This window comes from Thamnophis sirtalis, unplaced genomic scaffold, assembly GCF_051295495.1.
Source record: "Thamnophis sirtalis isolate CommonGarterSnake01/CBP01778 unplaced genomic scaffold, rThaSir2_p1.2 scaffold_5, whole genome shotgun sequence".
Taxonomy (NCBI): domain Eukaryota; kingdom Metazoa; phylum Chordata; class Lepidosauria; order Squamata; family Natricidae; genus Thamnophis; species Thamnophis sirtalis.
In genome coordinates this window covers 105,635,335-105,651,707 of record NW_028261385.1, presented here as the reverse complement: position 1 = coordinate 105,651,707, position 16,373 = coordinate 105,635,335, and the positions used below count along the sequence as shown (strand labels likewise).

Genomic DNA, 16,373 nt, shown 5'->3' with positions numbered 1-16,373 from the left:
AACTAGCAGAAGTGGACTGTGTTGAGTTGAATTACAAGCAGAAGTATACTTTTCTCTCTACTTACAGGTGTCAAGAAGCATGACTGATGCCTCAAGGTGGCTTGGTCAGGGAATTAATGGATAGTATCATGCAGGAATTTCAGCACTTTGGATGTTTCATATGGAAAACCTAATCTGATAACAATTGATGCTCAGTGGAGTCCTTGTTACTTCTTGTACTAGACCAGGGTGTCAAACTCATGTCATCATGTTTTCATCACATGACATATCGCAACTTCCCCCCTTCACTAAAAAGGGGTGGGCATGGCCAGCCCACAGGCCACAAGTTTGACACCCCTGAACTAGACAATCACTTTTGACTTCTTTCTGAGGAATTGATACCCTTAAAGGAGGCATCCTTTGGTCTAGAGTTTTCTACCTGTTCATTGCTGATGCTAATTGACAGTCATCTGTACATATGAGGCTCCTAAATATAAAATGGATTAGTTTAGCCTAGGATGCAGTCTTTTCGATTCCTAGCTGGAAGTCAGGGGCCCAAAGGGCTTGTAGCTAATTAAGTCTTACTCTGGGGTGGTATTAGAATCTGGAGTTTCTACCAGAAGTTTCCACTCTTTTTGGTGTAGGTTGGTGGTTGCTAATCAAGACTGAGTCAGGGAAAAATGATTCATGATGAGATAGATGCCCATAGAACTGCAGTTTAGGGGGTGGGAATGCTTGTTAATTTTTTAAAAAATTCTAAACAAATAAATGAGTCACAAAAAAATATGAAGTTTGTCTACAGAGTCATATTTTCGTGCATGATACTTCTTAAGAAAGACTTGGCTTTCATTCACAAGAGGCATAATTCTAAACAAATAATCTTTTTTTTGGCTCAGATAAAAAGAAATAGTAAACCAATGAAATTAAAAGCTGAAAAACTTCTAAAAATCACAATTGGAAAGTATAGATGCCGGGCCAAACAGCTCAAAAAGTCATAAAAGTTCAACTTCATGCAATTACCATAATTGGTTTTATGGTAACAGGGTTTCTTGTTCTAAGTCAGAACAATGGAACTAATATTTTGGTAACTGGAAGCCTAACGGCACGGGACTGGATTTCCCCCCTGGTGTTAGTGGAGTATGAGTTTTGTGTGTTACACAACTGTTATGTGTTTTAAGTTGGAATTCAGGGATAAAAAAGGAATTCAGGACCCCCACAGCCCCACAGAGACTGGGAACTTGAAGCTGCTCTCCCTGCCTGCAGACAGAAGAACCTTGTGCAGTTCATGGGAAATGATATCTTGAGCTTCATTTTCCAAAATTCAATGTGTGGGAAAAATTGCACACCAGATTTCACTATTAAATTTTCTATTACGTGAGATAATGATTCTAATAGAAGAGAATATTGCTTAGGATTGAACTGTGGAGTCCTTGGTTGACTCTGAGCTTGGTTGTTTGGTTGCAGATGTTTCTTTACCCAGCTAGGTAACATCATCAGTGCCTAGCTGGGGTAATGAAACATCTGCAAGCAAATGTCTGCAAGCAAACAACCAAGCTCAGAGATCATCGAGGACTCCACAAAAAAAGAGACTGCATTTCATGAACAGTATCTCAGATATGGTAACTTAAAAGACAATAAAACTGTTAGAAAACTGTTAGAATAAAACTGCTAAAATGCTTGAGTGCTAAGTATCTCAGGGAATAGGTTTTGTTCTTGTATGAACTCTTCCCTAACATTTCTGATTTTCTAATAACATCATATTTACATTGGACGTCATGGGCAAACCACCTTGGCATCTATGAATTACATGGTCTTCTCTGTGGCTGCACAAATACTTTTGAACTGCAATATTCTGAGAGGTTCGTTTATCTGCCTTAATGCTTTTTTCTTCCAGAGAGCGTTGAATACCACTATTTTTTGAGAAGGCCTTTGATTTATATGGTTGCTTGTAATGGGTTTTACTGAATATGTTTCATCAGCTTTCTTATTATTCTAAAGGAATACATTATAATATTCATTTATTCTTATTGTTTTATCTAGTAAAATATGACATTTGGTAAGCAACAGCTTAAAAATACTTTAATTTTTTTAAAAAAATGAGTGATTAAATGTTATTAAACATTTTTAAGTAGTTAAAAAGAAAACATGATTAGCTTATTAATTCATGTACAGTTTGCATGATAATATTTATGTTTTAATATGGGTATTGTATCTTTGTGTCTGTTGTTTTTATTCAATTGTTTAGCATCATCTAGAGTTGCTTTTTGTGAGCGGACAGCTATGTAAATTTGATTAAATGAATTTTAAAAATGGTTTACACTTTAGGACAAGCTGCTATAATCACAGAAGGTGTCATGAAAAAATAACTTTTAGGAATATGCACTTCTGTTAATTGTATGTCTCATGTGTAGGGCTGTGGGTATGTACACGTGGTCTAAGCCAGTATGCACTTCTAGTATGAGAGTTATACAGTTGCACCAAAATATCTTCTACATTCATCAAGGAAATATTTGTGAGAGTACATTACTATGTTTCAAAACATAGAGCCTGACATTAAATTAACTATTAGAGTAATGTCAGCTATCTACATCTATGGCATTTCTGGTGTATAGAAAAGGGCTGGAAACTTTTGTAAATGAGGATACATAGATGTATATTCATTACTATCCAAATTGCATATTAAAGTCTCTGTCAGGAGTTTTAATATTTTTATTTTTATTTTTAAAGAATATTCTCAGGAAAAAGAGCAAAGCAAAAGCAATGTACATATGTGACTGTTTTAACTACCCGGAGCTTCTGTGCTCAAAATCACACCTGCATTATTTTTTCATCTTTGCTGACATTTAGCTGTTCCCTTCCCATTCTTTAGAGGAGGGGCAACAGTCTCCCTGGGATGCTTTGCAGGAACAACAGCCATTTCTGCTGTGGACGCAGTCTCTTGTTCTGCTGATCCAAGCATTGCCCATTCTCCTCCCTCCTTAGGGCCTTGGAGAGCATGTGTGTTCAGGGACCAAGAAGGGTTCAACATGTTGGAGGTGTGAATTCTTAAGATCTTGAGATACACAGGAAGATGAACTTCAAGTGAGCATTCAAATAACCTATGCTGGATTACTGAAGGGCATGTGATCGAGGCCTGGGTGTTCTCAAACAAATTCCCCAGCCCCCAACACTCACAGAGAGAAGAAAGATATCATCAGTCAGAAATTTGATTGGCCACAGGTTGTATTTGTTATTTTAAAAAACAGAAAAGTGGAGTAGAACTTTCTTGACCCAAGATGCTACTTCAAACAAGACTTAAAAATAGATACAGTCTCCCTTGATTTTTGCTCAGACTCCAACAGATGCCTGGAACCATCCATTTTGCTTTGTGGAATCACATAGAAATGGTTTGCCCTTGTCTTTTTTCCAACCTGGATCACAAACTCATTTTGTTCATATTTTCACCTGTGCTGCAAGCTGGGCTGAGCGTATTGTATCTTCTTTATTTTTGCAGTAACAAAAGTTAAATGAAAAAAAAAGTGAGGCTAGGACATCAAAGCCTCCTTTTCCCAGAAAAGGCATTTCTCTTGCCCTATTTCTCTCTTTTTATTTCATTGTAGTTAAAATCTCGCTTAAACCATTAAGGTGCTGTTTCTCAACTTTAGCAGCTTGAAGATATGTGGACTTCAACCTATTCACTGGGGAATTCTGGGAGTTGAAGTCCTCACATCTTCATGCTGCCAAGGTTGAGCAACACTGCCATAGGAGGTAGATTGTGCATAAACGTTGACTATTATAGAGTTGGAGCTAAATCTGTTGGTTGTGACTTGAAGAGCGCTGGAACTATTTTTTCTGAAGGAAAAAAATCAGTCTTTGTTGAAATGCTTTTATTGATTTTTCACCCAGTTAAAATCTCACTTTTCTCCAAGGAGTAGACAGTGTAAGTCAGCTTGTGGCTGAAAAATAAATTGAATGATGTTTGAGAGACAGTTAGGTTTCCCCCCCCTATTGCTCATTCATAGAAAGAGCAATTTCAATGGAAGAATGGTGGGCTATGGAGCTCTCCCCTTTTTTCTGTGGGTCATTTTATTTTGCAGCTGTTTCCTTCCTGCAGAATAATAGATCCAAGATTCCTTTATTCTCCCCATTAAGTCATTAACTGATTGACTTTTGAGAAAGGCCGCTCCACCAGTAGTAAGGCTGCTTTGAGTTCTTTACAGATTTAAAGAGTGACACTAACATCTTAAATTGTATCCAGTAGGCAACTGGCAGTCAATGCAGGGCAATCATATGGTCTCTGTTGTTTACATTAGTAGAAAGCCTAGCCATTACGTTTGGCAGAATCTGCAATTTCTGAAGAATTTTCAAGGGCAGCCACACATAAAGTTCACTGAAATGGACCAGGCATGTTGTAACCAAGTCCTGGATAACTGCTACAAATTCTGACTGGCTCGGGAATGATTGCAGTTTGCACACTAGCTGGAATTGCATGGATAAGTTCCTCACAACAGTTACCATCAACCGATCCTTTGACAGGTGAGGTTCAAGAAGTACTCTCAAACTATGAACTTGCTGTTTCCCAAACAGGCTTCATCTAACACCCAAGTCAGGGATTTTCTTTACCAACAGCATCTTCAACATGTCTGGACTTAGTTTCAGGTTGTCCCATTTCATCCCATCTATTACTGAAATAGTATAAAATACCGATTGCTTCCTTAGAATTAGATGGTGGGAACAGTATAGCTGGCTGCTATCAGCATAGTGATGATATCCCTCTCTAAAGCTATAAATTTAATGTAAATTAAATAAATACAAATATTTATTTTTTTGACCTGGTTGGATGATGTCTCTGGCTAGAATATAGCAACTGAAAGATTCAAACTTGTTCAAAACAAATAGAAACAACGAGTTACACCGCCTGTTAAAAAATACTGTTACAATATTGCAATCTCAGCTAAGCATATGATGTTAATAATGCCTTCTGAAACCATATTGCAAATCTGTCAAAGAGCCATGAAATTGCAAATATGCAAATATGCAGTACCCTAAGATTTTGCCAAGGCCGGTCCTTCTAGCAAATTCCTTGATTTGTCTTTCTGATACTGTTCTATTTTAGAGGGCTAAGGGAGGCAACGAGATAGGCAGCATATACATTTCAGAAGTGATTTATTAACAGGGAGGATTTAATTAACTAACAAAATGAAATTCAATGGTGAAAAAAGTAAGGTTCTACACTTAGGGAAGAAAACCAGATGCACTGTACAGTAATACACAGTACCTTGCTCAATAGTAGTAACTGTGAGAGGAATCTTGGAGTTCTAGTGGACAATCACTTAAATATGAGCTAGAAGTTTGCTGCAGTGGCCAAAAAAGCCAACACAGTTCTAGGCTACATAAAAAGAGAGATAGAATCAAGATCATGTGAAGTGTTAATACCACTTTATAAGGCCTTGGTAAAGTCACACTTGGAATACTGTATCCAGTTTTGGTTGCCATCAGTGGTGGATTCCTACCGGTTCAGACCGGTTTGGACCGGTTTGCCCAAACCAGTAGTGGTTTGGCGGCCTGGATTGCACCCCAGGCCTGCCACGCCCCCAAACCAGTTCTCCGGGCGGTGCCATAGGTGCCACCATCTTGTGTTTCACTTCTGCGCATGCGCAGAACAATTTTTATTTATTTTCTTTGTAGCGCGCCCACAAACGAACTGGCAGTAGTGCCTGCTGGAACCCACCCCTGGTTGCCATGATATAAAAAAGAGATGTGGAGATTCTAGAAAGAGTGCAGAGAAGAGCAACAAAGGTGATTAGGGGACTGGAGGCTAAAACATATAAAGAACGGTTGCTGGAATTGGGTATGTCTAGTTTAATTATTAGAAGGACTAGGGGAGACATGATAGCAGTGTTCCAATATCTAAGTGGCTGTCACAAAGAAGAGGGAGTCAAGCTATTCTCCAAAACACCTGAAGGCAAAACAAGAAGCAATAAGACGGAAACTAATCAAGGAGAGAAGCAATCTAGAATTAAGGAGAAATTTCCTGACATTTAGAACAATTAACCAATGGAACAGCTTGCCTTCAGAACTTGTGAACACTCCAACACTGGAGATTTTAAAGAAGAGATTGGATAACCATTTGTCTGAAATAGTATAGGGTTTCCTGCCTGAATAGGGGGTTGGACTAGAAGACCTCCAAGGTCCCTTCCAACTCTTCTCTCAATTGAGGAAACAGAAACAGCAGTAAAGTGATGAAGTGGCTGCACACTGCTGCTCTTGATTTCAAGGTAAAATAAAATGGATACACAGATCTTGGACTTCAAAAGTAGACGTCATAAATTCAGAAAGTAATCATGTGATAGGAAAAGCTAATGGAAAAAAGAGCTCAAGGATGTAAAAAATCCCTAAGGGAGGTAAAAGTAAAATTGCAAACAATTCCTTTGAGGAAGAAAAATGGAGAATTGCAGGAATCTACATGACAATCCAAAAAGCATCATGAAGATCTGAAAACAACAAAAAAAGATACATAAAAAGGGAATCTGAAAGAGGAAGAGGGCAGTCAGGTAACACAGCATTAGAGAGCTGGAGTCAGGAAAGTGAAAGTGCAGAATGAGTTGAAGTTATTTAAAGGATGCTAAGAATAACAAAAATGGTTTCTTTAGGCAACTTCAAAGGGAAAAAAAGAATCAGAATATCAGCTGCTCAATAAAGATGGCAAAACACTAACAGGTAACAAGAAAAGACAGAGAGTAGTGAGATATGGCCATGATGGCAAACCTATGGCACATGTGCCACAGGTGGCACATGGAGCCATATTTGCTGGCACGGCAGCCTTTAGCTCTGGCGCGCATGCACGCACTAGCCAGCTAATTTTCGGCCTTCCGGAGGGCCGGGAGATGCCATTTTCACCCTTCCCAGGCTTCATGAAAGGCTCCGGAGCCTAGAGAGGGCGAAAAACAGGCCCAACAGATCAACCGGAAGTTTGTTCTTCCGGTTGGCCCATTGGGCCTGTTTTTCACCCTCCCCAAGCTCCGGAGCCTTTCATGAAGTCTAGGGAGGGTAAAAATGGCCTCCTCTGGAGGCCCTCTGGAGGGCCGGGGGAGGCCGTTTTCATCCTCCCCAGGCTTTAGGAAAGCCTCCGGAGTTTGGGGAGGGTGAAAATTCCCCCCTGCACACGTGTGTGTATGCTTGTGTGTGTGACAAATGTATACGCAGGGGGTTGCTCACACATGCGCAGGTGGGGTCATGCACACATGCGCAGGTGGGTGGACACACATGCACATGTGATAGCATGTGCGCAGACAATTTTGGCACACCTTTAGAAAAAGATTAGCAATCACTGATATATGGGAATGACCTTGGGAGACCTGGCAAAGAAATGCTGCCTAAAGACCATTCAGACAAGAGTGAACAAATCCCACAGCTGCATAGAGGGTTTAGAAAGAAGTTCAGGGAGAATCCTCCCTAATCATTGGGCTGTACAAGCGATGGTCGGAGAATTATACTTTTTTAATACTAGAATTATTCCTTCTTGCAATCATTAATTAGACTAGTTAAATATTCAATAAATGCCTAGAAATAATCTGGGCTATTTTCAGATTGAGTCAATTATCCTTGCCCTGCTCCTTCAAATAAGATCTGATCTATGCATTGTAAGTGCCTGTAGTCTGGTCCCTCATCATCTTGTATCTACAATGTGTAACTACTGTTCAGTTTGGAAGATTGTGAATATAGGCATCTACCAGCAGGGATTAAAAATCTCTTCAAGATTTGGGATTGGTTAACATAGATTCATCATTCATCAATGATTATATAGCGAGAAATAAGATTATGCATGAATGAGCTATCATAAATCTTTGCCACAGGCAGAACATTCATACCATTTCACATTTACACTTTCAAGTTGTCAAGCACAGCCTCATGAGATCTATGTACTGCTGTGAACATTTACCAATCAGGATTATGAGCAAAATATACTTGGTTGACATATGGCAGAGGACCTGGAATCATGTCTACATTTAGTTGTGCATTATAATTAAAGGTACTTCATTTTGACATAGCTATTACTATATGTCTTGCACTCTCTGGCTGTCTTGTTCTATATTGTCTTTGGAGTGTCTTGACCACTTATGACTCTTCTCTCAGCTCTATGGCCAGTATACGGAACAACCTCCCAGTCTTTCCCAGAAGGAAGCAGCTGAACTTCTGAATAAGAAGTCTCAGGACCCCTTGAAGCGGGGAAGTCAAGCTGAACTCAAAGAGGAGAGCTACTCTAAGTATCATGGTAAGCCCCAGTGAAATTGGCGCTTCCAAGAATCTCACAGTACCTTGGGGGAGTTTATTGCGTATGGTGAGAGGGAAGAATGGAAAGGAAGAAGACAGAATGGGCATTTTGATGCTTTAATTCTGTAGTTGACTTTTTTTTAATTTCACGATATCTTCCAACTGTTCCAATATAAAAAAAAAGTCTCCATGATTGTGGCTGTGAGTGCATTCGGGGCAAACTACACATTGCATGCAGTGGTAATCTTAAGGCCTTTTTTATAATGAAAACTACACTATATTGCCAAAAGTATTCACTTAGCTGCCTTTACTCACATATGAACTTACTGTAAGTGACATCCCATTCCTAATCCATAGGGCTCAATATGACGTCGGTCCACCCTTTGCAGCTATAACAGCTTCAGCTCTTCTGGGAAGCTGTCCACAAGGTTTAGGAGTGTGTTTATGGGAATTTTTGACCATTCTTCCAGAAGCGCATTTGTGAGGTCACACACTGATGTTGGACGAGTTTACGTGGCCTACCATATCGTGGCTGAGTTGCTGTCGTTCCCAAACAATTCCACATTTTTATAATACAGCTGACAGTTGACTGTAGAATATTTAGGAGCGAGGAAATTTCACAACTGGATTTGTTGCACATGTGGCATCCTATCACAGTTCCACGCTGGAATTCACTGAGATCCTGAGAGCGACCCATTCTTTCACAAATGTTTGTAAAAACAGTCTCCATGCCTACATACTTGATTTTATACACCTGTGGCCATGGAAGTGATTGAAAACACGTGTTTCTGATTATTTGGATGGGTGAGCGAATACTTTTGGCAATATAGTGTATTTGGACTGGGAGACTTTGGGGTAGGAAAGGGACATAAGCGTTTAAGATCTCTTCTTCCCTCAGGTTTTCTCAATGAGAACCTCAGCAACACACTTTTTAAAGATTTTTACCCACAAATAAGGTGAAACATTTACTGACACTATTCAGCAACAGGGCAGTATTAGATTTGCTTTTGGATGATAAAATACTGTATATAGTTCATGTAGAACAGTGTCTCTCCACTTTAGCAACTTTAAGATGTCTGGACTTCAACTCCCAGAATTCCTCAGCCAGTTATAGGAATTCTGGGAATTGAAGTTCAGACACCTTAAAGTTGCCAAGGAAGAGAAACACGGATATAGACCAATAGTGAAGCTCATTCTTGATTAACAAATGCACTAGCATTCTCAAGCAATTCTGTGAAAATACATTTTGAATTTTGAAAAATACAGCATATCTGCTTTGTTCTGGGTTGGATACAGATTTCTTTCAAAAACGAACTAAGCTAACTAAAAGCAATACAATACAATACAATAGTAGAGTTGGAAGGGACCTTAGAGGTCTTCTAGTCCAATCCCCTGCCTAGGCAGGAAACCCTATACCGTTTCAGACAGGTGGCTATCCAACATCTTCTTAAAGACTTCCAGTGTTGGGGCATTCACAACTTCTGGAGGCAAGCTGTTCCACTGATTAATTGTTCTAACTGTCAGGAAATTTCTCCTCAGTTCTAAGTTGCTTCTCTCCACCCATTGCTTCTTGTTCTACCCTAGGTGCCTTGGAGAATAGTTTGACTCCTTCTTCTTTGTGGCAACCCCTGAGATATTGGAATACTGCTATCATGTCTCCCCTAGTCCTTCTTTCTTTTAAACTAGACATACCCAGTTCCTGCAACCGTTCTTCATGTGTTTTAGTCTCCAGTCCCCTAATCATCTTTGTTGCTCTTCTCTTCACTCTTTCTAGAGTCTCCACATCTTTTCTACATCGTGGTGACCAAAACTGAATGCAGTATTCCAAGTGTGGCCTTACCAAGGCGTTATAAAGTGGTATTAACACTTCACGTGATCTTGATTCTATCCCTCTGTTTATGCAGCCTAGAACTGTGTTGGCTTTTTTGGCAGCTGCTGCACACTGCTGGCTCGTATTTAAATGGTTGTCCACTAGGACTCCAAGATCCCTTTCACAGTTACTACTATTGAGCAAGGTACCACCTATACTGTACCTGTGCATTTTGCTTTTCTTGCCTAAATGTAGAACCTTACTCTTTTCACCATTGAATTTCATTTTATTAGGTAGTGTCGAATGTTCAAGTTTGTCAAGATCCTTCTGTATCTTAAGCCTATCATCTGGAGTGTTGGCTATTCCTGCCAGCTTGGTGTCATCTGCATTGATGAGTTCCCCATTTATTCCCTCATCCAAATCATTGATGAAGATGTTGAAGAGTACTGGGCCTAAAACAGAGCCTTGGGTTACTCCACTGCATACTTTCCTCCATGTAGATGCAGTTCCATTGAGGACTACACATTGAGTGCAGTTGGTCAGCCAGTTACGAATCCATCTGGTGGTGATGTTGTCTAACCCACATTCTTCTACTTTATCTAGTAGTAGGTTATGGTCTACCTTATCAAATGCCTTACTGAACTCCAAGTAAAGTATATCAACGGCATTCCTCTGGTCCACTAATTTTGTCACATTATCAAAGAATGCAATAAGCAGGTTAAGGAAAGTTTGTCTACTATTACTAATTACTTCCTCGAGAAGCACTGATCAGATTCTAAGATGTTTCAGCAGGCATTTGTTTGAAAACAGGCAAGACCCCCCCCTAATACGCAGTCCTGCTTTCCTGCCAGTCCACTTCCCCCCACCCTTGCCCAGTTTCTCAGGGTATTGTGGTCAGTGCTCAAATAGCAGCAAGGAAGGTGTTTTGCAATGAGAAATTGACACAAGACCCTGATTAGAATTGGAACATAAAACAAATGGAGAAACAACACAGTTGTTTTTTCTTCAAATAAAAACGACCACTTAAATGTATTTTTAAAAGAAAACTAAGGATGCTATGTTTTGGCTGTTTAGCTCAGAACCTGTGTCTAAAGCCTGTAGAATATTTGATTTTAAAAAAAGTTATTAAGAAAATTAGACAATATATGATAACTCTATTTCTGCATACAAAAAGGTTAATTAATGGGATAATTCAGAAATTCAAACATATTCACATGGGGACTCGTATTAGCAATGCTGAAGAGTAGGTGTTAATGGCCTATTAAAAATAATGCCATATGCTATTTACTGTATTTTGCCTGCATTCTCAGAGCACTGTAGGCTAAGTTTTTCTAATTCAGATTGGACATCAATGTAAGATTTCCCCCCTCCCCAGTTAAGTGAAATGGAGAATGTTTATTTTTCTTTTGTTGTTTTAAGCCCACTGTTTGCTATTTTCAACTAGTCGCATAACACATGCTTAATAAAATATGGATCAGGGCACTTCAAACCTGATGAATTTACTGATGCTTATGTTCTTCAACACCTCTGAATTAAGGAGAGTTTCTGCAAGCTTTATATGTATCTCCATCTGTTTGGAAGGAAATGACACAATCTGGCATGATTTAAGTACTCTCATCCTGTTGATTTCAGTGGAAGAAATCTGACATATTTATTACAATGTCATACAGTTCCCAGTGTGATATATAGAACTATAAAATAGTAACTTTGGTGGAAAGTTTACCACTATTCAAAAGACCTTCTTTTTCTGCAGCTTGTACTAAAAGTATCAAGAATTATATTACGAAGAAGCTGGGAGAAGACTGGATATTCTTGATTCTTCTGGGTCTAGTCATGGCAATAGTCAGCTGGGGGGTGGATTATGCCAGTGCCAAAAGCTTGCAAGGTAGGTTGGTTCACACTCTGAAGAAATGCTACAATTAAAAACATATCTACTCTGTTTTATTATTAATGTGGTATCATTCACAACTGAAACCAATTAAAAACCTAACAAACGTAGCACATAAAGGGTCAAGCAAGACGGTAGAGCAGTGTTTCTCAACCTTGGCAACTTGAAGATGTCCGGACTTCAACTCCCAGAATTCTGGCTGGGGAATTCTGGGAGTTGAAGTCCGGACATCTTCAAGTTGCCAAGGTTGAGAAATACTGCAGTAGAGAGATTAATCATTTCTTGAAAGCACAGCTGACTGAAAGAGAAGCTCAGAGGTACCAGTTTTGGTCATGGGAGGTGTGCTTGTTTGTTTTCTTTCCTACTGTTTGCTCTTTCCAAAAGCAAACATCGTGCTTTTCCCTCTGGGTCTTTCCCAGGCAGGTAGACAGCTCTCATTCCTAGTGAACACCTGTTATCCAAATGAGGAAGGAAATGGCCTTGGAAAGGTGCTTCGTTTGTTCATTAGGCTGGCTGTTGGGTTGCTGCTGATCATAGAAACTGATCGGTGTCTGTCTGGATTGCCTCCAGATTGGCCAATCAGTGATCCTGCCCTCTTTGAACCCTGCACAGATCCTGACAAAATGTCCTTCCACAAAAGGAAAAGGAAATGCTTATTACTGATTTCTTCTATTCCACCCTGCCTATCCCTGCACTTGACACAAGCCATTTGAGAATATAGATGGAGGTAGGAAAGACTGCAGAGTAAGATTGGAAAATGTTCTTGCCTTGTTTAGTTAGGCTCTGCTTGTTATCATTCTGTAGTGGGCTGACTGCAGCCAATGACGGTTCCACCACAAAACCGCGGAGGACAAAATCGCGCTCGACGAAAGCACGCATTTGACGTCATCACAGTGCGACGAAAACATCGCGCTGTGATCGAAAAATGTAAAAATAAAGCGAAAACCTTACCCTAACCCCCCCAAACCTAACCCTAAACCTAACCCTAAACCTAACCCTTAACCTAACCCTAAATCTAACCGTAAACCTAACCGTTAACGTAACGCTAAACCTAACGCTAACCCTTAACCTAACGCTAAACGTAACCCTAACGCTCTAAACCTAACCCTAACCCTTAACCTAACCCTAACCCTAACCCTTACCTTTATGTGAATTGGCTTGCTTTAATTTTAATTTTATTTCAATTTTTAATTTTTTTCGTCGCGCTGTGATGATGTCACATGCGCGCTTTCGTCGAGCGCGATTTTGTCCTCCGCGGTTTTGACGGGTCACGGCCAATGACAACTCCCTGCATGGGTTGAATTTATGTTTTTTGGGTTCTGTTCAAGTGCTACAATCACTCATATCTATTGTCATTTCTCCCCTTACAGCTTACAAGTGGATATACAAAGAGATGCAACCCAGCATCCCTATGCAGTTCCTGGCCTGGGTCACCTACCCCCTCATCCTCATCCTCTTTGCTGCCCTCTTCTGCCAGCTTGTCTCTCCACAGGCTGTGGGTGAGGAATCAAGCGACAGCGGGAATATATGTCTGTTCATCTCAGGCCCCAAACTACACAACTATAGCAGACTTATTTGTCATAGATGAAGTCCCCTGTCTGCATTTTTGCCTGCCAATTCCTATTCCTAAGGGATCAATGATCACTGATTCTATTATGTCCATGTAACTTGTTCTGTTTTTTATCAGTGCCAGAGGTGGTATTCAGCAGGTTCTGATCAGTTCTGGAGAACTGGTAGAGGAGATTTTGAGTAGTTCCAAGAACCGGTAAATACCACCTCTGACTAGCCCCACCCCCATCTATTCTCTGCCCCCCGAGTCCCAGCTGATAGGGAGGGAATGGAGAGTTTATCCTTCCCCTGCCATGCCCACCAAGCCACGCCACGCCCACCAAACCACATCCACAGAACCGGTAGTAAAAAAAATTGAATCCCACCACTGATCAGTGTCCCATGGGTTTTTACATCGGGAAGAAGGACAAGAAGAGATTTGCTGCAGGCAGATAGGACACTTTAATATCTCCCATTAAATCTTATTGAAGATTCAAGCACTCATATTTGTTTGTTTGTATCCTGCCTTTGTTATTTTTACAAATAACTCAAGGTGGTAAACAAGAGCCGAGGTGGCACAGTGGTTAGGGTGCAGTACTGCAGGCCACTTTAGCTGACTGTGATCTGCAGTTCAGCGGTTCAAATCTCACCGGCTCAAGGTCGACTCAGCCTTCCATCCTTCCGAGGTGGGTGAAATGAGGACCCGGACTGTGGGGGCAAGTTGCTGACTCAATTTGCTAAAAAATTTGTAAACCGCTTAGAGAGGGGTGAAAGCCCTATGAAGCGGTATATAACTCAAATAAATAAATAAATAAATAAATAAATAAATAAATAAATAAATAAATAAATAAATAACCAACCAACCAACCAACCAACCAACCAACCAACACAACTTTCTCCTCCTATTTTCCCCACAATAACAAACCTGTGAGGTATACTTCCTATCTGACTGAAGTCAACCTGGGTGTCACCTAAGAGGTCTGGTAGTATCTGACAAGTGTCCCTTGTGCTGTGGTCTCTCAATATGTTTTGGCCTATGTTCTCTCTGAACTTCATTTTTCATGATTCCTTTCTGTTTTGCTCAGGCTCTGGGATTCCAGAACTGAAAACTATTATGCGAGGAGTAGTCCTCAAGGAGTACCTCACACCTAAAGCATTTGTGGCCAAAGTTGTAAGCCTGACAGCTGGCCTGGGAAGTGGGATTCCTGTTGGAAAAGAGGTGGGTACAACTGGGAGTAGAGGTAAGGGAGACAAGAGGGTAAGTAATGGCAGGCATCAGCTTGAAGGCAAAGGCTTGAAAGAACTAAAAGATTCTAGAATTAAACTCAGAATAGATCAAATGAAAGAAAAAAAAAACAGATGCATTTTAAACCACATTTACAAACATTAAAATGACACAGTAAAAAAAGCCAAGAAGGAAACAAAAAGACATCCTCTCCTGCTGCCAACACCAGAGGTGGGTTGCTACCTGTTCAGGCAAACAGGTAGTGGTATTTTGGCCTTGGTCGCCCAAACTGTCAGCAACCCAGGCTGGCCACGCCCCTGAGCTGGTTCCCCGGTGCCATTGCCGGTATCTTTTTTAGTCAACTGCGCACACGCATGCAGTGAACCGTCACCAATGCCGCCAGCAACCCACCCCTGGCCAACATCCAGCTAAGCAGGGATTAACACCAGACAAACAATCAAGCAGAAAACAGTACATTAACGAAGGAGAGAAGCACACCCTCAGCAAACTGGCAAGGCAAGCTATTGCACATAAACAGGCAGTAAAACCCACTCTCACTTGCACTAGTTGGGTAATGAAACATCTGCAAACAAACAATCAAGGTCAAAAAGCATGAAAGGCTCCACAGTTCAACCCTGAGCGATACATATTCTCTTCTGTTAGTATCAGTGAAATAAACAGGTGGGAATGTTTCTGAACTAAGCTATTTTCCCCACTGGAGCACTAACCTAGCCAGTTCTCTTTTGCTGGCTGCCTAGTTTTCCCACTGGAGTCCTAAACTAGGCAGTTCTCTGTTGCTGGCTGTAAGACAGTATCTTTAATTAGTCTGACAGTGTCAGATGCTAGCATTTCTTTAGGTCATCCCCTTCTATTTAATTAACAGAGAAAGGCACAATCTCTTCCTTACATCAGCAGCAGAGGCACATGGATGATGATCATTGCAACTCTGGCTTCTGGCAGTTCCATTAATCCACCCCCACCCCCCCATACTGGTACTTTTGAGCCAAAGATATTTATCAAACTAAAAAGACATAAAGCACAAGAACAATGAAGTTACCAGCATCTCAGGAATTGGATGATAGTATAAATCGGATAACGGTACCTGAATTGCAATTTCACTTTTGCATTATAGCAAAGCAAGCAGAGGAGTGCAACTAACTGGTTTATTCTGAGCCAGAAATAGACTCAGCTGGAAGAACAAAGAGAAGGGGGGAACTGCAGCTACATGGGTATACTTCTTCCTGGCTTGATAAAGGAGCATTTTGGGAAGCAGTCAGAGAGACCCATCCAAAAAGGAATAGAAATACACACACACACACACACACACACACACACACACACACACAAACACACACACACAAGCTGCAGAAATGAGCTTATTTATTAGAAGCAACTAAGCCATTCCCACATGCCCAGAGGCCTGGGGGACCAATCACCCTTTAATTATGGACTCCCAAATCCAGCCCTGAGTGCTTTTGATCTTCCCCACTACACTTGATCACCAAGGACAGAAGTTCGATCTGTGGATTTGATAGCACAAAAGAGCTAGCAAAGATGCTGAAATAGTTTTAGTTCAATGTAGGCAGGGAGAGAATGATCAGAAGCTGGTCGGAGGTGCATCCTTTGCTGTTGCCCTGCACTGTGATGCTACTCAGCCTAGTTCTTCCCAG

At 40.7% G+C, this 16,373-nt stretch overlaps 1 protein-coding gene across 2 annotated transcripts in view; it reads left to right on the top strand.

Annotated features, from left to right (window-relative positions):
• CLCN1 (chloride voltage-gated channel 1) overlaps positions 1–16,373 on the top strand; it is a 105,331-nt gene that overhangs the window by 51,838 nt on the left and 37,120 nt on the right. For both annotated transcript variants that reach the window (XM_087716405.1, XM_087716404.1), the window contains exons 2-5: positions 8,095–8,233; positions 11,796–11,927; positions 13,301–13,429; positions 14,564–14,697. In XM_087716405.1, the coding sequence (XP_087572531.1) occupies positions 8,095–8,233; positions 11,796–11,927; positions 13,301–13,429; positions 14,564–14,697 (534 nt within the window). The remainder of the gene's footprint in view (positions 1–8,094; positions 8,234–11,795; positions 11,928–13,300; positions 13,430–14,563; positions 14,698–16,373) is intronic.